Source organism: Rhamphochromis sp. 'chilingali' (assembly GCF_963969265.1).
Source record: "Rhamphochromis sp. 'chilingali' genome assembly, chromosome: 13".
Taxonomy (NCBI): domain Eukaryota; kingdom Metazoa; phylum Chordata; class Actinopteri; order Cichliformes; family Cichlidae; genus Rhamphochromis; species Rhamphochromis sp. 'chilingali'.
Genome location: NC_137940.1, coordinates 28,725,147 through 28,751,912, shown reverse-complemented (window position 1 = coordinate 28,751,912; position 26,766 = coordinate 28,725,147). Strand labels below are relative to the sequence as shown.

The 26,766-nt window shown below is 43.8% G+C and overlaps 1 protein-coding gene across 4 annotated transcripts; it reads right to left on the bottom strand.

The window, feature by feature from the left end:
• Nucleotides 1–1,131: 1,131 nt before the first annotated feature.
• On the bottom strand, nucleotides 1,132–25,921 carry frmpd1b (FERM and PDZ domain containing 1b). Of its 4 annotated transcripts, XM_080900681.1 has the most exons (18): nucleotides 25,681–25,921; nucleotides 18,864–19,004; nucleotides 18,175–18,348; nucleotides 16,882–16,992; nucleotides 14,701–14,873; nucleotides 13,311–13,413; nucleotides 12,292–12,337; nucleotides 11,900–12,004; nucleotides 11,588–11,683; nucleotides 9,936–10,061; nucleotides 9,724–9,843; nucleotides 9,009–9,142; nucleotides 8,259–8,385; nucleotides 7,890–7,982; nucleotides 7,596–7,778; nucleotides 7,071–7,272; nucleotides 5,866–6,825; nucleotides 1,132–5,678 (listed from the first exon to the last, which is right to left on the bottom strand). In XM_080900681.1, exons 4-18 carry the CDS (start codon nucleotides 16,986–16,988, stop codon nucleotides 3,118–3,120), a joined length of 5,136 nt encoding a protein of 1,711 aa, XP_080756807.1. In that variant the 5' UTR covers nucleotides 16,989–16,992; nucleotides 18,175–18,348; nucleotides 18,864–19,004; nucleotides 25,681–25,921; the 3' UTR covers nucleotides 1,132–3,117. The 4 variants fall into 4 exon arrangements, with proteins under 4 accessions (XP_080756807.1, XP_080756806.1, XP_080756809.1 ...); XM_080900680.1 differs by lacking the exon at nucleotides 18,175–18,348; XM_080900683.1 differs by lacking the exon at nucleotides 18,175–18,348 and having other exon boundaries at nucleotides 7,125–7,272.
• Between the last annotated feature and the right edge of the window lie 845 nt (nucleotides 25,922–26,766).

Below are 26,766 nucleotides of genomic sequence, written 5' to 3'. Positions count from 1 at the left end.
CTTTGTAAGTGACAACACTTATGAAATGTGCGTAAGTGTTGTCAAGGATTTTTGTTTAAAAGAAATGACATCAAGTCAGCACTGTGAGACTGAGTTTTGGGTCAGCACAGAGTACCACTTTCTAGCTTGCTGTGTCAAGAAGTCTGACAGCAGATGATGATCAGATTAAGGACAATCTGACAGAGGGACTTTAGATCAAGAAGCGCTGAACTGCTGTTGCTTCAAAGCCTCTCAGCTCTCTTTGCACCACATCAAGTGTCCTTCTGACTGCTGTCTTAGATGAAATCTAACTTTTTTTTATGTGCAAATTTATCTAAAAATCCTTTTTAATCATAGTAGCAGAAATATTGCTTGAACTCTGCTAATTGGCTCTCCACATAGTTTGAAGACCAGTACCAAAAAAGCAAAAAGGGGAGGGGGTGGCCTCATGCATAGACAAACACTGCCATCTTGAAACTGTAGGAAATTAACACTGAAAAAACAATCCTACAATCTTCATTCGTTATTGTACTGTGCAGAAATCTTGAGCCACCCCTCATTTCTTTATACTATGCTTCCAATAAACCAGATTTGTTATATTGCTCTTGAGCAATCGTTTTCGGAAGCAGGGTGGGATCATCTTGATACAGAAGGGAGCAAAAGGCACCTAATAGCCAAATAATAGCTTTGCTATTTCTTCAAGAAGCCTGGAGAACCATTCCTGAACACTACTTAAAGAATTTACTCTACTAAGAGAGTTCACACTATGGTGAAGAATGAAGGTGGTCACACCAAATGTTGACTTTCAAGTTCACTAGAATTGTGCAAACTCAGTTTTTGCATTTTATGCTGTATGTTTCATGTATCTTTACATACATTTCAATAAATTGTTGCACCAATTTACAGTTTTCCTTGCAACATATAAAGAAATAAGGGGTGACCCAAGACTTTTGGAGTTGGAGCGTAAAGATGGTACAGAGGCTATGAGATTCATAAATATTAGTTTATCTGCTGAAGTGAAATATTCACCATGGGGTTGAATATCGGTGTGCAGTGATATCTCTTATGATCTCATAAATAACACTCGATATTTGTGAATGGAGCTTCATGAATTGCTTGTTGGTAAATGAAAGTACACACAGTTCCCAAATATTCAAGACAGCATTATTAAGGTCAGTGTTTCATTTATTCCCAAACAATACATTTCTTGGTACACTAACTTCATGTTTTATGTGGGGATGGAAAAGTGGCTGCTTCTGTAGAAACACAGTGGACTCTCTGACTATGAAATGCTGTTCATACAATGTTCCCGTACAGGAAAGAGTTGGTGACACAGGCACTCTTTACTGATGGAGCCAGCCTAATGAACAACAGGAGACCCTCCTGAGACACAACGTCTTGACGTTAGCATGGTGATGGCTGCACAACTACCTTAACAAAATTTCCCTCAGTCATCAGTCTGGAAGATTAAATACACTACCTTTCCCCTCACCAGCTGTTTCTCAGCACTTAAGCAGTCTTTATTTCAGCTAATCCCCTTATCATATTTGAATAAGCAACCGCTGACTGATTTGGCTTAATTAGCTTCCTGTTGTTTGTAGGTGGCTCGAGTAAATCCTTCAAATCGGATGGCGTCATGTGATATGGAGGAGCTGATAAGTGAACACTGTACATCAGCAAACCGATTGAGCAACGTAGTCCTTTTACTGAAAGTTCACAGACATCAGTATAGACAGAAGTCTTTATATTGACAAAATGCTAATGCCATGCAACCTTGCAAAATGTTGCATTCCTTAATGCAGAAAGTTTTCCAGAAACAAGACAAAAACCAACATTCCAAACAAAGAAAGCATCCATTATATTCAAGCAAACATAATGCAGCTGCTGTTTGTTTTTAATGTTAGCGCAAAAAACAACAGAGTATGTGGGGGGGTTGAGGGGTTTATGTTTGCATAGCCATAAACTAAAGTAGGGACAGAATAGGACACAGAGATATAAATGTATATCTACAGTTCTGACCCCAGCATTGACCATCAGCCCATCCATCAGTCAGTACTCAGTTAATAAAGTGGTGCACCCAAAGACGAAACATTGGCAGGGAACAGTTGTGGCTCAGTGTTTTAAGACTTTGGATCTTTGCTACATCTGGATAGAGTTTAACAGTCACTCTTGTGCCTCGTCAAAAAAAAAAAAAAACTACATAAATAAGGTCCCCTGTTTGGGTGGACCTCACCCACACATTCCCAGAAAATATATACTGTATGTAGTGTCCTTTGGATGAAAACTAGAGTAATATTATAATACTGCATACGATTGGGTAATGGGGTTATATCCAGGAAGCATTCACACAAAGTCAGGTATGGACCGGGAAGGGGCAGAAAAACAGTTTACACAAGGGTACATGTCTCAAAAAAAGGTGCAATCTGTAACAGTCAAAAGTGCTCTCCCTGCTGTGTAATGGTATAGTCGTGACTGTAATGTTGAAAAACTAAATCCTTACAAAGGTGCAAAACCTGCACATATAAAACAAATCAGTTTATTACTATATTTCGCAAGTGAGATACAGAATAGTTCCTGTAGTTTGTCAGTAAATGTACCGTAATCATAAACGTAGAAAATGACAATTTACAGATTACACCTTGTGGAGTGGAGCAATATTTAAAGCAGCAAAAAGATAACGTAATACTGTCTCAAAGGGGAGGGGAAAAAAAAAAGTTCCAGTGACATCCATAGTTCTTTTTTTCCTCACCAGAGACCTGCCAGTCACAGATCATGGTGCAAATATTGTAAAAATAAATACATAAATACATACATGGGTAATTCATCATTACATACATACACATATTGTATCATAAAATAAGAGAATTATGAGATAATTATAAAATTCATATGTACAAATGCATAGTCCGTATGCGTCCAAGGAGAGGTTTAGCAACGAAGTGACATCGCTTCGTTTTAGGGGTGTGTTTGGTGTTTGTGTTTCAATGTGGGTGTGTGTGTGATGTGTGTGCTGTGGTGTGGTGTGCATGGCACTTACTGTACAAGAACACAAGCGTTACACACCAGATAGCTCTGTGCTGCTTCTTCTTGTCTTCACCTCTAGAGTCAGTGCGTTATTAGTGGGTAAAAGTTCACAGATCAAAAGTTTAGAGGTACATGTCCGGGTGTGTCCGAGGGCTCTACCGTGGGTGTCCGGAAGAGCTGAGTGAGTGCGAATACAGACGAGATGAGCACAGTGCATCGTTTGGCTAGCAGCCTTACCCCGTCGCCCTCTCCCTGACCCTGTACGGTCCCATTGACGCCCCCGCTCCTACCCACTGCCCCAGCGCCAGTTCCAGCTGTCTCAACAGCCCCAACAAACTCCCGATACAGCCCCACTATCTCTTTCAGCTTGTCCATGGCCTCTTGGCCATCATTGTCCTCAACTTTTTGAACCAGATTTGTATTATGGCACATGTCACAACCAGTGCAAGGGTTTGTTTGCAGACAGGCTGCCGACAGCTGTACCAGGGCACTAAAACTATTGGATAAAGAACGCAGGGCTTCATCGGGCGCCCAGCCTACCCGCGTGGCTCGTTGACATCCAGATGCTAACCGTCGAGCCTCAGCCTGAAGAAGACTCCTCTCGGCCTCTGTCATGGTAGCAGGTGTCATCCTATTACACTTTAGGCTTGCTTCTGGGGCAGGGCTGTCTTCGGTTCCATTATGATTTAGATCAGGCCCTACTTTTAACTTTGTGCTATCTTGCTTTGCATCTTGGCATGATGTTTGCTCTGTTTGCTCAGGTGCACCTCGTTCTAAGACCAGAAGAAGCTGATCTATATCGTGACGCAGAGAGGCAAAGCCGCCTTTCAGCCCACCATAATTCTTGTTAGTTAGGGAACGAAGCGAGCCGCCGAATGAGGTTGTGGGTGAAACTGGACACGAAACAAGAGGACTGAGTTCAGAAGAGGTCGTAGAGAAAGTAGACAGCGGGCGAGGGTTGTCCCTCAGCAGTGAAAGAATATTGGGTTTGAGAGAGGGTGTTGTTGTAGGAGATGGGGCAGGTGCCGGCTGGACAGGTTTGGGGCGTATGCGACGGGAGAACTCATAAACTGTGAGCTCATCATCAAAGCTAACGCCATCCTCTGTGTCTCCGCTGAAACAGTTGGCGTAAACAGTGCGGCAGCCACAAGCCTCCCGGTGTTGCTGTGGAGGAGTGCTGTCTGCCAGTGAGGAGGTCGGTGAGTCACCTCCAATCTCCATGCTGGACACACCTCCCAACCCGACTGCTGAGTGAGACCGCGATTGAGGCTGCTCTGATGAAACGCTGCTGCTACGTGCAATATTTTCTCTAAAACTTAGATTAGGGTGGGAGCCGTTTGTTCCACTGGCCTTTTTCATGTGTGCCGACAATTCTTGGGCCTCTTTGATTGTTGCTATGACAACTTCAGCTCCATCATCTAAAATGGTCCCTTTGATTCCTGATTTTGAGGGCACACTCTCTTTGTCCTTGACAGGAGTTTTGTTTAGGTCTGATAAGCCACTGGCTACAGACAAACCAGAGCCAAATCCAGATGTGTCGCCATTGATGGAACTAGTGGACGGATAGTCCAGAGTTCCTAATATCTCCTGGGAACGGGTCATGTACCAAGGAAGGGCCTGAATCTTCCCTCTCAGGGCTGAGGCAGGTAGCCTGCCTCCTAGACTGGAGGAGCTGGTTCTCAGGTCAGATCCTGAACCAGATCTTCCAGATTCTCTGCTTTCTAGGCCCCCTTTAGAATTGGTTGAGGTCAGCGAGGTGGTAACTGTAAGAGGTGCATCTGTATTTTTGGGTGAAAGGCTCTCGTGGCTCAGAGAGACCCTTCTAGGTCCTGACTGGATGCTCCCATTACGACTGCTCCAAGGGTGAATTCCATTTGGAGTACTGACGCCATCCTTACAGATCCCTTTGCTTGGATCAGTAGGAGAGACGGGAGAGCTGGCAGGTAGCGATAAGGGGTGAAGATTGCTTGGTGAAGTGGGTTTGGGAGGCACTGGAGGGGGTATTGTTAGCTTAGTTCCTGAATTAGAGCGAGTGATTGGGGTTAGGCTTGCTGGCGTCTTTGTTAGCAGGTCAGTTCCACTGGTTTTCCCCTCAGCTTCAGGAATTTGCGATTCATCAGGAATGTATTTTTCTTTTTTGGAAACAGCACGCGCTCCATTTTCTAGATCTTTACTTTGTTTTGTGCTGCTTTCCTGTCTTTTTGTCTTTTCTTCATCTTGTGATAGTGATTGCTTGCTATATCGCACTGCTGTGATCAAGGATGACGACATAGGCAATCCACCTGATGTGACCGACTTGAACTCCATGGTGTCCGGCTCCATTTCAAGGAGTTCCGACGACAAACGTCCAGAGGCATCTCCATTGCATTGGGCATATGATCTCCCATGCTGGGGAGACTTGGGAGGAATGATCTGAGGTTTGGGAGGCAGCTGTGGTTTCGGTGCCAATGGTGGTTTGACCTTAACATCAGGTTTCTGTGATGGCTTTGAAGGACTGCCTTGCTGGTTGTTGAGTTGATTCGAAGGGGCTTTAAGTGTATCCGCTTCTTTCTTGGCTTTATAGGATTGGCTTTTATTGGCAAGTGGAGATGACGGCTCTTTCCGCGAGACAGCTGGAAGACTGTTCCAGGTTCCACTCAAACGATTAGCATTGCGTCGGTCAGCCAGCTCTGCATCTGTGAGAGAATGAGAAAAATGAAATGAAAACAACAGAAAGACAGGTATTAATGGACCGACACACATCTTCTCACAATTGTCCCGTCTCCTTTCAACATATCGTAGTCACAGTGCTGTCACATGTCACCAGTACACAGATAAATATACCATCAAGGGACTAAGTTATCAAGCATGCTGTAAACAAACCTGAGAGATCAGGAACTGGAGGAGTAAATCTCTCTTGTGCATCGAAAAACTCATCCTCAGAGTCTGAGACATTGTCTTTGACCAAAAGATTCGGCTTGGGGTTGGGTGAAGGTGTCAGAAACATGCTGTCTTCATCCTTTGATAGGCGGTTCTCAGCCTTTCCTGCTTTGCTCCCAGGAATTGAACTTGTTCTTACTGGGACTTTGGGAGGGTTTTTTTTCTTTCTTTTAATAGGTGATCTTTGAAAGGGTATGCTGTCAATCATTCTCAAATCTCTTGAACTAGGAATCTTAGAAATACGTCTAAGTGTCTTAGCGCCCCGATCTTCCTCCTCTTCATCGTCATCATCGTCATCACTGGTAGCCCCAGGCGGGCTTGGTAGGAAGTCAGACTTGGAGAGGTCAGCAAAGCAGAGGCAAGAGTTGTCATTCCCACGGTAATTGAGGTTAGTGGGTCTACGTGGCCCTTGATGGCGTTTTGGCTCCAGGAGGTAGGGGTGGTGAACATCAAAACTCGGAACATCCTCGCCTACGTGCGGCCCGTGAAGGCGAGATTTGGATTTGCTGGCAGCACTGCTCTCCTCAAGTGCAGTGCTCAAGGAACTGCTGGACAAGCTGGAGAAGCTGCTGGTGACTCGCAGGTCAGTGTGGTACCAGGAAGAGTCCAGGTTCATTTCTTCATCCATAACACTGAATTTATGCAGACCACTTCCTGTTGCTCCTCCTTCATCTGGACTCTCATTTCCTTTACCTTCTGTTGTCACTATTATCCTCACTTCCTGTTTGCCTTTGTGCTCCTCTCTCTCTTTTCTTTCTTCCTCTCTCCTCTTCTCTTCCTCCTCTCTTCTCCTCTCTTCCCAGTCCTGACTTGCTGGGTCTGGGCGTTTGTAATTCTGAGAATCCATCGGGTCATCCTCGTCTGTTGAGTCATCTGAGTCACTGCAGCAGCGAGACACATAACCTAATAAAACCCAGAAAGTGCACAAACACCAGACAAGCATTGCGAAAGCTGTGTTAGTGCATTCATAAAGGAGAATAATATTTAATTTTTGATAGTAAAAAAAAAAAAATGACATCTTATCTTTTTTTTTTTATCCGTATCCATACTGGATGGTGACATAAATAAACATGTGAGTTGAAAAAAAGGCTATCAAAAAGGCCAAAGCCAGAAAGTCATACGTTTTAAGTGAAACAGTTTTTGCTCACTTGATAGGGATTCATAGCACACGCCCTCTATTACGGCGAACCTCCCACACACACCTTCTTCAGCAGGAATCCGGTGCACCCTCACTTTTGGGCGCCCCAGACGGAAGACGTTGACATTGGGATCCACCAGGAGTTTGCAGTAGCCTCCCAGCAGACACCCTAAGTCTTTGGCTGCCAGAGAGTCCATCAGTAAGGCAAATGGCTGAGAGGGGGAGGGTATTGCAGAAAAAAGGTAAAGTAGTAGTGTTTAAAGCCAAAGGGTAAGAGGGGGAAAGCGATGGAGTGGGAGAAAGAAGGAGAGACAGTCACCTTTGCATTCATGAATTAACATTATATATAGCTAGCCTTAGGCTGTATACTGTTATATATCGCATGTATAGTAGAGAAAGAATGCTTGACCTATATTTAGTGTCATGTTCATGAATATAGTGTGGTGAATGAACATCTGTGCCACGTCTATATGTTTACGAATAATACAGCCTTGCAACTCGATGAACATGTATATCCCACCTAAGGCCCCCTCACCTTCATGTCATGCAGCGAGATGCGCAGCAAGCTGACTTTGTCCGACTCCGTGAGCAGCTCCACTCGGCTGATGCTGCTGAACTCGACCAGCGTAGAGATCACGTTGAGCTTGTGGTTGATGACCTGACTCATCCCATACTTGGCTCCCACCAGCAGCGTGACCAGCACTTCCCTGTCCTGAAGCTGGAAGGAGAAGGAAGAAAGGAAATAAGTGTTGCAGTCATTTTAATTGGTTGCAATTTCCATCGTTTAGCAAATGGATCCACCAATTTACATGAGGCCTTTAGCCCTTACCATCATTGTGGCTGTGTACGACCGTCCCCCATAAGAAATGAGCTCTCCCAGCTGAGTGAGGTAGGCCAAACGAGCCTGATTGGCAGATATTACCTATAACACCACAGAGAAGATATACAGTATGAGCAAGACAGACAAAAAAGGCGGTGGGTGGCATTACCCAAGCCTGATACTGACTATTCACCTTTTTAATTAGCCTCCTACTCAACATCTATTTTTCCTCCAAGCTGCTGTTCTTCCATATACCGCTTTAAACCTTAGGAAGATTAGCAGTCCTCATACATCTCAGCTAAAACGTAGCCTGAAGTCACTGCTGTCACTATGTGTCTCTTTACACCTCTCACATTTTCCTTCCACTTATCCATTTACCTTCTGGCGTGGCTCTAGCAGGGACTGGATCTTTTTGAGGTGGTAGCTAATGGCTTTCCTCAGGTCCTTCTCTCTCATGTTGCCCAGCAGCGTAGGAGAGATGAAGCTGTCCAAGCCGAACTCCTTCCTGTCAACGCCACATTTGCAGAGGCATGAAAGTACTCAGTGAATAAAATGTTACAAAGAAATGCATGAAAAGTGAAAAGAGGTTGTAATGTAAGGACAAAGATACACTTAATATCGGAAGTTAAATTCAGAAATTTCACTGAGCTTTATTTCTTTAAAAAAACAAACCAAAAAAAAAAAAAAAAACTACCAGTAGATATTACTAAACAGTCATAGTTCAGCTTTCAGCCCCATTAATTGCAAGTTGTCTTCACAATTATAACTTGTGGGATAAGTATAGAAATGTACAGATAACTGCTCTGTACTACAATATATACAATGTACAACAATGTATGACAACCAGGCCGCAATCCTTAGAAAAAATGGATGTTTGCTTTGCATTTTGAGACACTTCCACTCTCAAGTAATGGGGCAAATATCCTCCACACACCCACTAAACCTCTCCCATCACATTAATAGATTAGGCATTTAGTGAGCTGCCTCATCCTAGACAAATCACAGTAATTGCAGCAGTGAAAAAATGTCAAGGCCCTATTACTCAAAACCTATAATGAGAAGTACCACAATTACAGTGTCCTACTAGTGTGACCCCTAAACGGAAACTCTCCCACGCGTATGACTCACGTAATACTCTTGACTGAGGTTCTGGTCTGTCCACAACTATCTAGTCTCTCATGCATGTGCAGGGCTGCCAGGCGGAGTGCAGTGTTGCACTTCATCTCCACCGCGAAACGCTCCCGTAGCACATCGCCAACACTCTGCAGGCAGAAAGAATCACAGTTTTAGTATTACATAATACACACGCACCTTACAGTGACCTGATTTTTGTCCCAGCATACTCTGCATGTCAGACATTGCAAAGCACGTAGCTCATCAGCATATCTGTAAGTAAACCAGCGACCTGACACTGACAGGGAAAACACAATCGGCGAAGACAATGAAACAGTAAATTGGCATGACATAAGCGGCACTCTCCACTGCTTTAGTGAGCAACAAAAACACGCACAGGCCACATGTAACAATATCAAGACTTAGCATCATCAGAGCAAGTATGTAACTGCTTTGTACAAAAGAAGGACTAAAGAATGTGAGCAACGTGTTATAGGGATAAGGCCATGAAGCTATAAGGAGGGGCTGCAGGTTGACTTCAGAGCTACTTTTGCAATATTTTCGAAGAATTTCAGAGCACACTCAGCATAAAGTGGGTACAAAGTTTTATTTTCTGTACATACGCAGAGAAAGGACCAAAGTCTAATTGCGAAATAATTCAGAGCAAAAGTCTCTGAGATAAACAATGCATGACCGTAATGGTGACAACAAATAAAGGAGCTTCTCTGACCTGTAAAAAGAAGTACTCAAAGGCAGAGGGGTCATCCTGCAGTAGGTCTCCTGGGTCTCTGGGGATGAAACAAACCCTGAACAGACACCTGTAATCGTGGGAGTCTTTCTTTTGCACCACCTGGTGAAGACAAAAGATAGAGGTGGAAAGTTGTAGCATTTAATCTTCATACATATCTATGAGATATCTCCACATGGATTCTTTTCCTTCACCCTCTGAATGAGCTCATCTTCATGCAGTAGCAGCAGTTTGGTGATGCTGTACTGTTGCTCTAGCACCAGGGCGAAGTACTCGATGGCCCGGATGGACAGCTTATCCTTCAGAGTCAGAACAATGTCCTGGAATGACAAAAAAACCAACACCTCTTAGACAAACATGTTTCGTCCCACTCCACTGAGGGCAAAGGGACAAAGCTGATTCCCTGTCTCAGATTTGCTTCAGCTGGGAAAACAAACAGAAATACAAAAGCTGCTGTAAAAATAATACCCTGCTCATAAAGACAGAAGCATGTACCTACTGATGGTGACTTACTGACCTTTTCATAATTTTCTTTTTCAGAAACAGTATCTCCCAATGAACTACAACTGTTATAGCCAACCCACACTGTGACACCTTTGGGGGAAATCATACCTTAGCTTCTGGTGCACTTAATTTCAAAATAGTCCCACCTGGTCCTACCAAGCATCTCACAGCTACATTCACCTGTGTGCTCAGTCTCGTGGTGGTTTTAAGAAACTGTGTGGGCTTTTTATTGGCTCATAAGAGGACCGTCTTGAGTCATTTCTTTATATGTTGCAAGGAAAATGGTAAGTAGGTGCAGCAATTTATTGTTATGTATGCAAACATACATGAAACATACCATATATAGGGCAACAATAGAGTTTATACAGTTCTAATGAGCTTGAAAGTCAGTATTTGGTGTGACCACCCTTATTCTTCACCATAGCCTGAAATCTCTTAGGTAGGCCTTCCTGTAATTTGTTTAAGTAGTCTTCAGTTCTCCAGGCTCCTTGAAAAACATTCAAAGCTGTTCTTTGGATGTTGGCTTCATTTTACTCAGTTTTCTGTCAAAATGATCCCTCACTGCTTCAATATTGTTGAGGTCCACGCTCTGGGGAGGCCATCCTTCTACTGAGACCATTTCTGATGAGGCTACAGTGAAGAGTAGATTAAGACCCTGTTTCCTCAGTTTCTTTAAGGGCACACTGCACACCATGGTGAGATATGCCTTGGTTTTGGCTAATTGTTTTTTTTGTTGGTGCAAAAATACTATTTTATGCCAGTCAAACTGTGTTATCTTCTCATAGATTGAAATTCAAATTTGAAATTGGTCTATTCCAAATTTTCTGTTGTGTGTAAAGACACAAGGACTAGACTGAATATGAGTGAAAAAGTCCAAAGGTAAACTTTGAAAGACCTTTATAAACCCAGAAGAACTATTTCTCAAGACTACGCTAAAAATAGCTGTTGTCAGGCTTCTTATTACTGGGGCACACTGCTGTTATGTAATAAAAATGTCAACCATGAATGATGTAGGCATCTCTTGGGTCACTTAGTTACTATATCTATCAAAAGATAAACAAGTCCATCAGGCCGATGAGCGAGCTACTTTCAGCTGTTCTCCTATTCACGAGGGCTTCCAGAGCAGGTAATTTTGCGTGTTTGATATGGCCATTTCTAACATAACCCTGGATGGATTTGCCCCATTCCTCCTGCCCCAGGATCACACCCCCTTTTGCTGGTTAGGCGAACGTGTAACGTACTATACGATGGAGCCACTCAATGAAGCCACCAAGTAAAAGCTCTAAATGCTCTTTTCGGGTAAAACTTTCTAACTAGGCCGGTAATCCTGTTTATTACATACCTTGACGGTGGTGTTGTTGTCGAACTTGAAAGCCTTGGTCTGTCCGTTCTCTAAATAGACTTTCAGAACATTGGGCAGGAAGAGAAGAGAGTTTCCCTGGTGGAAAGAAGTGAGAGATGTGGTCAGACATAATCGATATCAGATGAGAAAAGATCAAATATTAAATGATTGCAAGAAATGTTAGCCCATAAGCCCTAATGAAGAATATTTCATTATGTGGAAGACTGTGAATTGACTGCTGCTTGTAGCCTTATAGTAAATGCTTGTTTTTTGTTTGGCAGCCTCCTTCTGTATCAGATAAGGTTTTCTCACCTGAGTGTGCCCATTGACCACCACCTCCTCTGCAAAGCGCACTTTAACTGGATTACTCCTCAGACGAGCTCTCTTCTCTGCTGACATAATGGATGACTTGGGATTCTGTAGCACACACACACATCAGCACCATTACTGTACATGAAGGATGAAGCATGGGCTAAGACACACATGAGTAACACTGACGCCAGCAGGCTTTAAAATGCAAACATTCAGAGCTGTACTCAGACGGTCGATACATACATCACAGCACAATGTAAAGTGCTTAATCCAGTCAGAAGAGGCAAGCTAAGAGTCACATGCTTGGGAGCACACAGACAGCTTATGTTTAAATGAGCGATGGCATACAGACTGTGTAGTGAGGAGCTCATTAATGTCTTCTTTGTACTCACTGTCATGTGCCGCAGGATAGTCACATTGATACAATCCTCCAAGTTCCTGAACACAGAGAAGAAGCATTCATTCACACAGACGGAGGAGGGATCATAACCTTTCTGCTCAGCTATTAAGTCAGCATCTTCTGCTCTGACCTCTACCGCTAACTCACTAAGCCTTCTACACCCGCAGTCACACATGAATCAGCGTCAAAATCCCAGAAAACAACTGAAATAATTGTCATTGATTTCTTTAATGACTGTGAAAAACGAGAATAGAATTTATTTTGAATTTTCTCTAATTTACACATAATCGAAAGTACACATACAGGCTGAATTATATACATACAGTCCCTTAAATCTACAGTTTTCTAAGAAGGAGAATTTGAGATTTACACAAGCTGGAAAGATTTCTAAACAATCATCGATCATAAGTACAAATTATTGAGATGTGTCACCACTTTGTTCTGGAAGAAGACCCAAACTGTCCCTCTCAAACAAGAGGAAATTGGTGAGGATGTTCAGGAAAAACCCAAGACCCAAGGCTCAATCTTGAACTGATAACTGCTGAAACACCTTGAACTGAGAGGGTGGCGACCAAGAAAGAGGCAGCTTCCCACATAGACAAGCCAAACACTTCAAAAGTAGTTTTGGAAGGGAAACCAGATCATTTATATTAACTCTACCAAAAAGACTGGTCAAATATCCAGAATCATGCCAGAAGATTGTGGATTGATACCTAAAGCATCTCGTTGAAGTACAAGTTGCAGAAGGGACATTTAACCAAATATTAGTTGGGCTATATATTTGAGCCTGTGTGGATACCACTGATCCTGTGTGATTTAGAAAAATGGAAAATAAATTCGATTTTTTGCACCCAATTCTTGCTTTCAAAAGTCTTTAAAGGCATTAATTCAACCCTGGAAAAAGAAAAGTTCAAATAAAATATTAAAAGCCCCAAATTACCCTGAGATTCATGCCCATGATGAGTGCATGGAAACTTCTGACCACAACTGTAGATAGATGGATCTCCTCACCTTAAGACATTTTCCACCTGCTCTTCACTCAAATCCTCCATCGCTGTATCATTAATCTGCAGCACCTGGTCCCCTGGGAATAGTATCCCATCTGCAGGACTTCCTAAACACACGCATTCCCATCAACACACACACACAGATGCACAAATTCACACAATGAAAAGAGTGAGTGCTTGCATAAAACAAAAAAACCCACAGCTGCGTACGTGGAGACAAAGGGAAACACACACGCACACACACACACACACACACACACACACACACACACACACACACACACACACACACACACACACACACACACAGAATGACACACGTGCTTGTTCAATATGGCTGACTCAACAGCGTTCGGCTGAGCTCTCCGGGACGTGAAGGGTTAAGGTTATTCTGGGTGTCTTCCAGCCCGGCTCGGCTCTGCTTTCTGTAGCTATTTATACTCATTTGTCTTCAGGCAAGCGAGCACGACTGAGGCACAGCAGTTTCAGCTTACTCTAACACACAAGCACACAGACACGCTGAGCATCTGTGCACGTAAACACATGCACCCACAAATTTTCACACACCCAGTCTGCCTGGCAAAGCCCCGTCTGTCCCTGATTTGTGACCCACTGAAGGCAAGCCGTACAGCATGGCAAGCTTTTGCACATAAACACACACACCCAAAAGCCAAAGTCCCCTCCTGTTAAGCTTTCATAATAGCGATTCCTCCTCTTCCTCTTTCTACCCTACTTCATCATCCTTCACTTTCCTTCAGCATCTACCAACATGGCCTCTCTGACTATTCCCAATCCCTAAGTGTCACCAACTGTTCATCCCCTCTCTACTTTCTGTACACTTTCACGCTCATTACTTTGCTTTCTTTAGCCATGTTTGCACTTTGGTTGTGTATTTCCCTCTGGGTCTTCCTGCTGGCATCTTCTCTCTCAATTAAATCTTGTCTTCTGTTATCACTTCACTCTCCCTATCTCATTCGTCTCTCCTTTTCCTTGGCAGCAGCTACAGCGCTAGTGGCAGGGTGGGACCCTCCTCACTGCATTTATCAGCTTATTTTACAGGATAGACATAAAGTAATGGATCAGCATCTCTCCCTCTCTCCCCCCTGCACTCTGTCTCTCTTTATCAGTCTCTCTATCCCCCATCAAAGTTGCATAAATGAAAAGTGATTGAATTTAGAAAGGATGAGCAGGTGGCTCTGTTGTTTTCGTGGCTTCTCTGGCACCGTGCCCCGGGGCCTGAATGCCAGGAATGTGTGTGTGCGTGTTATGTGTGTGTGAGAGAGATAGAGAGAGAGTGGTAAAGTGTAAATATGCTTGCTGCATGCAGCGAAAATTGCATAAAGCAGGTGGCAATTTGGTAACGCTAACTCACAGCCACTGCACGGCCGATGTACCTGTGGCGATGTCCCTGACCAGCAGGGGTGCGTTTGTGGTGAGGGTGAAGCCATGTCCAGTGCTGCTGTCCAGGACCGGGTCCCTGGTAATCTGCAATGTCAGCTTGGCCTGGAAGTTCTGATTGGACAGACTGTTGGAGCGCTGCGACCTCCCATCGCCTAGCAACCGCTCTCTGAGGAAGTCAGACAGGGTGATGGGTTATCCAACTGGAGGCGACGACAGCCATGAAGAGATACTATGTATTCAAGTAGTGTATTCAAAGAGGAGAAAGTTTACTCTTTGCTCTTCCAGATCACGTTTCTTATTTGTTCCACAGTGACTGCTGATTAAAACGTAGCACAGAAATCCTGTAAAGCGAACCTTCTCTGCGGTGTCACACAGTATTTCCGGCTCCACAGTTCAGACAGCTTGTATATATTTTAGGCCATATGCAGCCTCTCATTTCACTCACTGTCTGAAGACAACTTATTTTAGCTTCTCTACAGTTAAGTCAACTTTCTTCTGATTGGCTGTTCCTCACAAAAGTGGGATTGCTACACCCACACCGAGAGCTGCAGTAGAAAGAAACTTTCTAAAATCGAGTGTTTTGATCATTCAGGTCAGGAATACTCTCTATTTAACCTCTTTATTTAGAAACTTGTCTAAATGAACATTAACCATCATAAGAGGATATATATAACCAAAGATAATGGAAAAGCATGCTAAGTTCACTTTACTGGTGTAAAATAACAGCATTTATTCAAGTCACAATAACTACTGTGGTGTACATTTACCTTGAACCTTTAACCTTGAACATTTTCAAGGCAATGGAAGGTCAAAATGAACCAAAGTGAATCTCAAAATGATATAGAATTCAAGGTGACATGTTGTTGTCTGTTCACTATTATTAAATACACTTAATTTATAACTAATTAGAGAAAAGTATCATATAATCACCTTTCAGAAGCTGTATCTGTTATTAACACTAATTAAATGACACCAACAGATTAACATACATCCTTGGCTTGAATGCACCCTGGAAATAGGTTTACTTTTGAATGAAAAAATGTCTGACGTTTTCACAAAGGCACATCAGACATTGACACTTTTATTGAATCGGTTTAGGTTTTGGTGTGATCTGTGCGTTTTACAACCTCAACATGATTAACAAAAACAGGCCGGGAGAATATTGTGAAAGATCATTTGCACCAACTTGATAGATCTTCGCTGTGTTTTGGTAACTAAGACCCCGTCACAGGGCAAGGGTCTCTCTGGCAGGCCTTCAACACCCTCTTTATGCAAAGCTTCAACACAAGTCATATGAGAAGGCTGGGGAGGACTAAAGCAAATAAATATATGAGATCATTTGTTCTGTCAGCTGTTGGATTGCTAAACAAGCTGCAGGCCAGGGTAGTACACAGTTTTTAACTGCGGACTTTCAGTGCATTTGCAGCTCTCTTCATGATTGCATTTAATGTATGCTTGTCGTTTATTTATGATGTGCGATGACAGTGATGACAACTATTTGTGAACCGAAATTCCCCTCGGGGACGATTACGAATATGCTTCTCGCCAGGAATTCCCAGGAGGAAGTTTACTGGGATTTCTCAGCAACGCGTTCATTGCTGAGAATGAGTCTTAGCGGACAGCCAAATATGAAGGATTCTTGAAAACATATTTGTGGTTTGCTGTGGGACAAGTTTGTGTATGAGAGAGGGACAGTCAGGCAGTTCGGGTTTGAATATGTACTTAGCTATGTGGCTCAGTGTGTGGGTGTAGGGAGGAGGTTTGGTTTGTGTTTGTGTCTTAGTGCGTCCATAACAGGTTGAGAAAGGCAGCTTCTTCTTCAGTTTTTGCCTCTTTTTGTTTTCCACGTGCTGTTTACCCTTTTTTTTTAGCTATTGCTAACTCACAATGAGTCAGTAAATTTCCTCAGCATGCTGAACAAATACACACCTGCACTTCCCACATTTTTCATTTTTGTGTCACTCAAGAATCTGGCACCAGGCTTAGACGTGCTTAAAGTTCCTCTTCCACTCTTTACACATTGTTTAGTTGTTTTTAGCATATAAGCATATATTTTTTTAAAACTCTGTCATACTCAGTTTCTTCCCATCAAAATCCACCCTCTAAACACCTTTGCACTGATTTCACCACAAAAACATCTTCCCCCTCAGCTCAGACTCCTTTTAATTCCGTACCTGCTAAGAGACTCTCGAGTGCGTCGTATTATTGTCCCCACCACCTGCTGCACCCGACTGGCCCTCCGAGCCGGAGACCTGCTCCTGCATCGCTCCTGCTCCTCCATTTATCTGAAGCGACAAAGAGAGAAAAGTGCATGAACACGCAGAGGAACAGGGAAACGTGGGAGGAAGATGAAAGGATTTGGTTGGAATAAATGAAACTGAGCTCAGAGCTCAGTTCTGTCTTTTTTGGACTGTGCAATCAGTGCGAGAATTGTGCTCCAGCTACATTTGCATCTAGGCCCTTTTTTATATGCACCGCATGCAGCCTGCCTCGAACACTATGAATAATCAGATGTGTGAGCAGAAAGCAAAAAAAAAAAAAGGCTGTGAGAGAAAGGGGTGGAGTTTAGTCAGCATGAGCAGCAAAACATGGCGAAATGACCTGATTCTCAAAAACAACAACAACTGCATCATCACACAATAAAAGGACTCACAAGTATGCCTCAGTATGAACGTTCACAACACCACCACTCTGCAGCTGTACATTTTCTGCTGAGCTTGCCCCTTAAACAAGGCAGTGGTGAGGACATAAAGAGCGATGGAGGGCTCATTTTAACCCTGGGGAGTTCGACTGAACGCAAACCAAATCTCAAGACTTACTACGCCCCTCAAAAGGGTTTTGTTTCTTTCAGCCAATCAATACTCTGCAGCTGGAAGAGGCTTGTAGAGCGCCTGATAATTACTTGACAGCCTTTATTTGCGGCATGAAGGGGAATTAAGTTATGCTGAGTTTTGTTTTCAGCAGATACTCCCTCGTGATATACTTCATCTGCTGTTTGTGGCCATGCTGGGCGGTTTCACCCACTGAAAGAGGGAAAACAAAGGGGAAAATTTGGCAGGGACGGGAAAAGCAGTGACCTAGATCTGATCTGTTTGGCTAACGATGATGAATGCCCTCCTGAAACTTAATGATCCATACCTTGGCCTGGGGGAAACCAATCCAAGTGCTCGGTCTGACCGGCCTTCGGAAATATGGATCAAACTGCTGCATGCCAACAGTTCTGTGAAGAGCTTAAAAGAGGCAGGGCTCTGGCCGTCTGCCACACTTGTTCCTAGCATTTTAAAAACATGCCTGTGTCCAATAAATGAGGAAGGATGAGTCATTAAAGTAGGAATTACCTCACAGTACTTCTGAGTTATGTAAAAACAATGCATGTTGTGCTGTAAACGGTAGATATTAAGCACTACTACTGTGTGTAAAAGTACATCTATGGGATAGAATTTGTCTTTTTCTTCACATTCACCCACCTCTGCTTCAGTGTCTCTGCTGAATGGAGGCCAGCGCTGACTAGCCCTCCTTAATGGTAGTAAAACATGCAGTGTAGGTTTGTCCTTTAAGAGGATTAGAGGTACTCGCTCTGCACAAGCCCGCACTGGTCAGGGTGTCACTTTAGCACCTCCTGCTTATCCGGATAGAGCCAGCTAAACATGGATGAAGAAGACTGAGTGAGAGTAGGTAGTAGACAAATGCACACGAGGAACCAAGTGCACTTAGTATTACATCTGCTCCCCCTTTGATCACTGGAAGAAACATTCACTATGTGTTAAACGTGCAGGTGTATGGATGGGCAAATACGTGCACGTTCAAGTGCTGGGTGAGATGATTCTTCCTCTCTTCTGTCTGTCATTTTCTCCCTCTTTCTCTCACCTTCATTGCCCTTGCAGAGTCAGGTAGTCATCTCCAGTGACAGTCTCTGTGGGCAGCACTTTTTATATACATACTGTACACAACCTAAGCACTGGAGCAACGAGTTTACTATCTTGGCCATCATCAACTGCAGCTCACATTTGCAGCTTTACTAGTAAAGCTAGTCTAGCAGATCCAAGAGGAAATACACTGTGACTGCACTTCCCTCATAGTTCTCGAAAAAAGGAGAGAAAGCAAACAGCCCGGTGTTTCACATTTTCACTGAAGACTCAGAGAGTGCGTGACTCACCGTGATGTAGCTTGTCTCTTCAAGACTCCGGAACAAACATACCCCCTCGCCCTCTGAGACATCAGCTCTGGGTAGGTTGAAAAGAGGTGGAGAGGGGTTGTTGCGATCATCAGGGCCGATGCCAATCTGGAGCTACACCACCTGTGCAGAGCAGAACACTATCAGGAAAACCTGTCAAAACACATCCACGTGACAAGTTTATAATTAGAATGAAGCAGGAAACAACCGGTTTCTGGGACTGATTAACCTCTATTAGCTCAATTTTTTAACCTGTTCATTAAAAGAAAGTGAATTCTAATCAAGTAGTCAGTATACTTTCTTGTTAACACATAAGTGTGTCAGGCAAAGCAGATGTGAGCATGAAACAAGTATCTGGTTGTGGTTTTCCAAAAAGGCTCCTCCTCTAGTCCCAGAGGCTCTCTCGCTCTCATCCACTGCTCCTCCACAGCCTCAAAAGCTCATGGCGATGGAGAGAGGAGGCACTCCATCTCCGTCTGGTTGTCTAAATTAAAATTTCATACAGCCCAGTTCAGTTAACAGTTCAGTTAACTGGGTGTGCTCTAAAAGCAGAGAGGACAGCCTGTGAATCCCGATGAGCTGGAGAGAGAACCACTGCCAGGCAAACAGCGATCTTGGCCGATATTAAAAGGGGACAAGTCTTTCATGTGAACATCAGGGCAGATATGTTGGAAACCTAAGCCAGACTCTGGTTTTCAGTGGAAATGAAGGGCTTTGATGTGTACAAGGAGAAATTTGAATTAGGAGAAAACACTGGATAAACATTCTTGCTCTCATCTAAGGAAACCACTTTATTCTGCACTTGAATGTTGATCTATGATGTAAACGCTCATTCTTTGTTGCTTTCTTCTACAAGAGGGAGCAGAAATCAAGGAGCTGATAGTCCCATCATGTAGCTCCTCCATCGGGCCCTGTGTCCCACACACAGAGCTCTTTCACGAGGCCCATGTGTCCCTCAGACAAGGCAGAGGAGGACCTGGACCCACACAGACTGCAGGGCACATGAATAATGTATGGGGCTAATGCAGCTAGCTCAGCCTCCAACCGCCTCCTTCTGCCACTTTGCCAACACAGGCCAGGAGAAGAAGAGTGAGCACAGAAGGAGAGAGGGCGAATGGGGGTTGGAAGCAGGGGGAGAAAGGAGCGCGGGGGGTGTGGCTCTAAGGGGGCTGAGAAAAGGGGCAGGGATACAGAAAGAGAATTGGTCAGGGCAAAGAAAAGAAAGAAAGGACAGGATATTGAAGAGGGAAAAGAAAAGGGGGAGAGTTTTAAAAAGGGTGAAGAGGGCAACGCCAAAAGAAATGAAAGGAGAAAGCTGCTGGAGAGGACGGGGAAATAAAGAAGAAAAAGTGGAAGGTGACAGAGTCCGTTCATCAGGAGGAGCGGGCGAAAGGGTGGTCAAGTGAAGGCGAGGTTTTTTACCACCGTTTGAGAGCAAACAGTGAGACAGAAGGAGCTGTTAACAAACAGATAGACAACACTCAGACCTGTAGCGTTGGTAGAACCCTCCTCTCTGACTGTGAGAGATCGCTTCAGTTTTCTCAATATGTGCCAGCATCTTCATTTTTTATCCAAACCCAGCACAGTGGAAGACGGTGACGGGTCTGCTCCTTAATCTCTCTCTGAATCAATAGTGAATCTTAAATGCCATCCTGCACTGTCACGTCCTGAAATCCCCGAGCTCACCATGCAAACAACTCATCAGTAAGCCTCAGAGCCTGCCTGGCCTTTCACTCAGTCTCCCTCCTCTTTTTCCCTTCACCTTCTCACCCCTACACCAGCCTTCACTTTACATGGCGAACGTAGAAGAATGCTGTTAGGTAATAAAGTCTGTCTTCCCTCTTTTTTTCTCTCTCTTTTGTCTGTGTCTGATTTCTCTAAGACAATCCCTCCCCCGTCTGCTCATTTTCCTCACACAATGTCTCTCTGTCGCTGACAAAACAGCCAGTTATTTAATCCCAGTTTGAGGACGCATGCAGTTCATAGAATTGGGCTTCTGGACTCTATCCTCAGGGGGGCTGAGAGGTGGTACTGAACGGGCAGTTCCTGTGCAGTCAGCTGAAGAGAAAATGGTTTTAAGCCCAATTAGCACTGCTGGGCTAAACCACGTCGGTACAGAAAAACCTGAACGTGGCACAGAGAAGTCGCATCAGGGCATGAATCCACTGACTCGACAACAGATTTTATTTAGAAAGGACCGGTTGGGTGTTTTGGACATCTTGTTCCCAATCTGTCCCGTGCACACATACGCACCCCAACCCCCTTCCCAAGCCGAGCACGACACGCCGAATACAGCTGCACCGCATGAGGTGCAGGACAGCGGCAGCAGGGGTTGGTTCAGCAACTCCACATTTCATTTTGGCTCACAGTTGTTGCCAATAAAGTTGGACACAGACTTCAGGGAACATTCAGTCCAACAGCAGCACGCTTGGCAGAAAATACTGCGTGTTTCAATACTTGGAGGACTGGAGGAGGTGGTGGTGGTGGTGTTTGGGGGGGGGGATTTAATGTGAGACAGCTGAAATGATTCAGATTTCATAAATGCAAAGTTGTAAACGTGAAGAACAACAAGCAGAGCAGACAACACAACCCCCCAGAGTCAGTCAGAGTGCAGGATTTGTTCTTTGTCTTTTACTTAGTGCAACAAGATACTTTACTCCAGGGGTGCCCAATCCCGGTCCTCGAGAGCTACCGTCCTGCAGCTTTTAGATGCATCCTTGTTCCCACACACCCGAATCAAATGAATGGCTTGTTATCAGGCCTTTGCCAAACACGATGGCATGCTGAAGAGGTAATCAAACCATTTGATTCAGCTGTGTTGGATTAGGGATGCATCTAAAAGCTGCAGGATAGTAGCTCTCGAGGACTGGGATTGGGCAGCCCTGCTTTACTCATACTGAAGGACTTTAAAAATAAAGTAAATAAATGCTTGACTGCTTATATATAAGGTGGGGAAACGCTCACAATGTGTTCTTAGAAAGTCAAAAAAAGTTGATTATTTCATTAAATTTGCTAATGAATGTCTAAATAAAAAGACGCTTTTGAGTGCTCACTGTAGCTCTATGCGTGTAAGTAAGGAACTGTAAGTCGCTTCGTGTAAGAAGCTCAATATGTGGATGTTGTATAACCACAGAACTTAAAATGGACCGTGTCTAAAATAATGTTCAACTTTGGTTAAAGTAATTAAAAAGCGACTCCATGATGAATCATCAGATGCTTTTCATTAACTCTTTTCTCCATAAAGACGACATTTGACGACCTTCCCCGCACCCTTAATGACAGCTTTTGACACCTCAGTATATATCAATAAAGCTGTGGTTTGACTGCCATTAGGACAGTTTCCGGCCTTTTCCGAGGTTAGCTGCAGAGGTAGAGACCACCCTCACTAATTTCTGATACACACCCAGTAATTTTCTTCTATAAGCAGGCCTGAAATATGACAGAAGCTGCTCAGTTCAGAAAAGCATTTCAAGTGTTGCTCTTAATAGACTTTCAGGGGGTAAAGAGTTAAAGCGTGTGTATTTATATGGTATTACACATACATACATAGATTGGAAGAGGTTTTTAGAGGTGCTTTGATATCCAGTAAAAGGATACAAAGTAGCAGGAGGCAGAGATCAAACCACCAAACCTGTGAGACGCCCCTACATAGTCTTGTATTTTTAGCCAGATTGGCTGTGGCTCCGTGGGCACCATGATGTGTATGTCTACAAATATTACCACAGAATTTGGGGGAGACTCTTGAGGCGCATGGATGATGAATCCAGCTGACTCTGGAGAATCTCTGACTTTTTGTTTAGGGCTACCATGAGGCTGATGCTTTCTTGTGCCCATTAAATATTTAGATTCAACATCCACTAAGCATGCCAGCATAAAATGCTGTACAAAATTTCCAGGTGATGGTCTGCCATAAAATTAAGTAGAAACATCACCAAAGCTAGCTGTAGGGGTTTTTGTTGACTTTCTATTGGTGGAGGTTGCGTGTTTTCCTTATATGATGCGGCATGTGGCAGTGGTCCATGCTATGCAATTGCAAAGAATAAGAAGGAATAAAATCACTGATAAGGTCGATTTTAAAAGGAACAGCTTGTTTGCTTGTTTAACTTCACGGCATGTTGTGTTTTGCTGGTTGTTTGTTACTGCAACCTGTCTTCCAGACATAATCCCATCTTCTGTTTCTCATTCCGTCTGTCAGCTCATTCCATTAGCATTATGGAGACCGAGCTCACCGTGCACCGCTTGTTTCATTCCCCCTTTCATCAGCGACCTGGCAAGGCTTGAGCTCCCCTGTGCACTATTAAATAATGGGTACGTTGTGTTGTGTCACAGATCTATATCAATGGTTCTCATGGTTCTAAAGAGAAGGAAACATGCAGACAGACATAAAAAGAGAGGAGATGTCTGATGTCTGAGGAAAGCTTTTGGATATACCAGGGTGATAGATGTAGCAAGTCTGGAATTTCTGCAACACTTTTTTTCTTTTGCTGTCTGAGTCAATTTCCTTCAAGTCGGTGATCCGGAACACAATACAAGTCTTATCTTTAAGTAAAAGCAATAAGAGTTCAGTCTGTTTGCTACAAGCTATAATAATGCCCGGGTTCTGTAATAACGCAGATACAGCAGGCTTTCAATATTTCATATCACAGCTAAGAACAGAAAACCTGATTATTAGGAGCCGATGATTTGCTTGGGCTTTTAAGGAAAATTCTTTTCATTCTCAAAGTCTTTTGCTATATGTTCACAGAAATGGGGGGTTGGCCTACATTAAGATACCACTGCCAGTCAGTGGTGGCATCACCAGAGAGCTGTCACATGAATGAGGTCACGTCTCCTGTTTCCTCTGGCGACAGCTCTAGGAAGAAACAGGTGTAAAATACTCAATAATAAACCCATGATGCATGGATATAGTCCTTCATATATCCACCAGAAACAGCCTCTACAATCACATTAGGCAACCCGTGACTACTAATTAGCGGAAATCTTCCTCTTTATAATAACATGAACTGAAGATGAATTCTTGAGCAGGTCGTACTGGTCAGCGTATTGGGAGCAGGAGCAGCCAAACACCAGCTCAGCAGCAGCACAGTCTGCCCCGGAGACATGGAGCTGAGACTAAAGATGAAGAGAGAGGGAGAGGATGGTAGACTGGCTCTGGTTAACCCTTGTGTGGTGTTCGTATTTTTGTTACTCAGCCAGTGTTCATGGGTCTGGTGGACCCGCTAGAGTTTTGGCTTTCCAAATTAACACTATCAAACAATTTTATGTTAAATTACTCAACAGATGTTTACTTCATCCCGATTACAAGACATATGAACAGCAAACATGGTTAATTTTTTCCCTTTACCTTTGTTAGATCACATTTATGAATTAATGTGCTTCTCGTTTTTCTTTTATATAAAATGTTATAAATAAATCAGTTATAATCAAGTGGAGTGAGTGGAAAGACACAACACATTTACACGTGAAAAAATAATTAATTGTTTAATTTTTCTTTTGAAAAAAACTGAACACGGGTCTCACAGACCCGAACACCATACAAGGGTTAAGTGGGGCAGAGGAGCAGTCAGCAGAGAAGATCGAGGATAATGCAGCCAAGTCTTTCCTGATGTGCAAGTTCTGCCCGTCGCTTTTCTTCTCTGGCGGAGTGACCTCAGAGCAGCAATTCCCATCACATGCTTCAGCATACATCCCTGAGTCATAGCACAAAGCCTGCAGCGCTGGCAGGAGCGCAGGCGGCGTGCTCACATGTATACACGCTGAGTGAAAGCAGCTTTATGTTTAGGATCCGCCAAAACGCCATACGGACCGCAAACAGAAGCATGAAAAGAAGATATCAATGAGAAGATAGCAATGAGTGGAAGCTGCATTACTACACACGTCTGGGTCGCAACAAAGCGGTCACATTAAATCACGCCATGCGTTAAACGGAGGGCCCCAGAACAAGCGAAACGCATTGTTCCGGTCTAGTTATGTTGCGCTTGTCATGCCCGACACGGCACGGGAGCGTGAGAGAGAAATAGAGCAGGGAGAGCGGTGCATGGCCAAAGGACACGAGCGAAGAAAAAATCGGAAGAGACGATTGTCTCAGGCTGGCTGCACATCGCCTACGCCCATTCATAGTGTGCGTGTTTTACTACCCAGACTCCTGGCATCCCCCCTACCCACCCACCCCCCTCCTCCTCTGATCAGCCAGGATTTCGTCCGTGCATTTCCCATCTGTAGCTAGTGACGGTGATTTCACTGCGCACACGACAGCGTGGATTTCCAATACCGATGCATAACACATGCGTTTGAGAATATGGTGAATTATAGACCGAGCACTATTTTGTTGAGATTTTGCTATAACTGTATATTATATTGTGTTGATATAATATTAATATACTGGGGGTTGTGAGATTTAACCTCAGCGCCTCTCTCACAAACCCATCATGAATGCCCCTAAAAGCATCGATATCTGCCATCTCACAGGCCAGACACTAACTTTGATCAGCCATGCCCCTCAATCCAGGGGGCTAAACAAAGAGAGAAGAAGAAGAAACGTCACTCTTTTGTTGTTTCCCTTACAGCGTAATCTTAATCGGATTTAAATCTCCGCCACCTCCGTCAAATATAGGGTCCCGGGTGTAGCCCGCGGGTGATGGGAAAGTGACCACGAGTTAAATTATTCATATTCAGATGATAATCGGTGCAAATGGCAGGGCTGTCTGAACGCAAGGTGCCGGTCGGCGCCTGCGTAACCAGCCGGGCGCTCCTGTCCTTCATCAGACAGCAAACGCCGCGAAATAAGTAAAGGACTCACCTCGTGGTTGATCGGGAGACCGGGAGTCTAAGGAGGGGGGGATTGGTGGTTAGGCTTCCCCCCTCTTTTCTACTAAAAGACGAGAGATTTTATACGAGACGAAATCCGTTTCTCGAAAATATCCTCCCGCGCCAGATGATGATGGTGATGTGGTGTGCGGGGGGTTTGGCTAAAAGCTGGATGCTGTCATCGTACTGGGACTGCTCCCTGCCTAATCCTCGGCCCTGAGCTCAGAAATAACCCACCCCCTCTCTCTGCTCGTCTCTCTCTCTCTCTCTCTCTCTCTCTCTCTCTCGCTTTCTCTCCTTCTCCACCCCCTCGCTGCCTCCATCGCTGTCTGTCCGGGAGGACCCCCCCCCCCCCCCTCTACCCGATCATCCCACCCCTTCTCCACAAGGTCAGTTAGTTACAGCAAATGAGTTATTATAGTCATTGTAGTCAGTAAGGATTCATTTGGGCGTTTCTGATAAGTTCTTCGGTTAGTATGTTAAGTGAAGAAGTTATAGAGCAAATCAAAACCATAAAATTAGATTTACTGTCAAATAAATCAACATATAATAATAATAATAATAATAATAATAATAATAATAATAATAATAATAATAATAATAGTGTGTGTGTGTGTGTGTGTGTGTGTGTGTGTGTGTGTGTGTGTGTGTGTGTGTGTGTGTTGAAATAATCTTAATTTTAAAAGCAGCCCACACGCACAGATAGACTGCTGTGCTATATAGGAAATTTGCCAGGGGCCCCAGACGGCCGGGTTCCCAAAGGGTTCCCGATTTATTGTAGGCTATTTCAGCTGGCCTCAGGTAATTTAGTTAATTACAACTTTGCCTGGCATCATACACATAATCACTCAGTTAAATAACAACGGTCCCAAAGCGGAGCCTGTGCTGCTGCCACTCTCAAAAAGATCTATGCACTTCCTAAATTAAATGTTTTTAAAGCTAATCACCGAAAAACAGGGTCAAATTGACCCTTGTGGACCACACCCGAGAGACCAACATTATTATTATTATTATTATTATTATTATTATTATTATTATTATTATTATTAGTTTATTTTCTTAACATGATATTATGTTT

Coding starts and splice junctions, on each gene's coding strand:
- frmpd1b (XM_080900681.1), bottom strand. CDS start 16,988: ATGGAGGAGCAGGAGCGATGCAGGAGCAGGTCTCCGGCTCGGAGGGCC. Junction 13,414..14,700: donor GGTCAGGGACATCGCCACAG/GTACATCGGCCG, acceptor GCGTGTGTTTAG/GAAGTCCTGCAGATGGGATA. Junction 12,005..12,291: donor CTATCCTGCGGCACATGACA/GTGAGTACAAAG, acceptor TGTGTGCTACAG/AATCCCAAGTCATCCATTAT.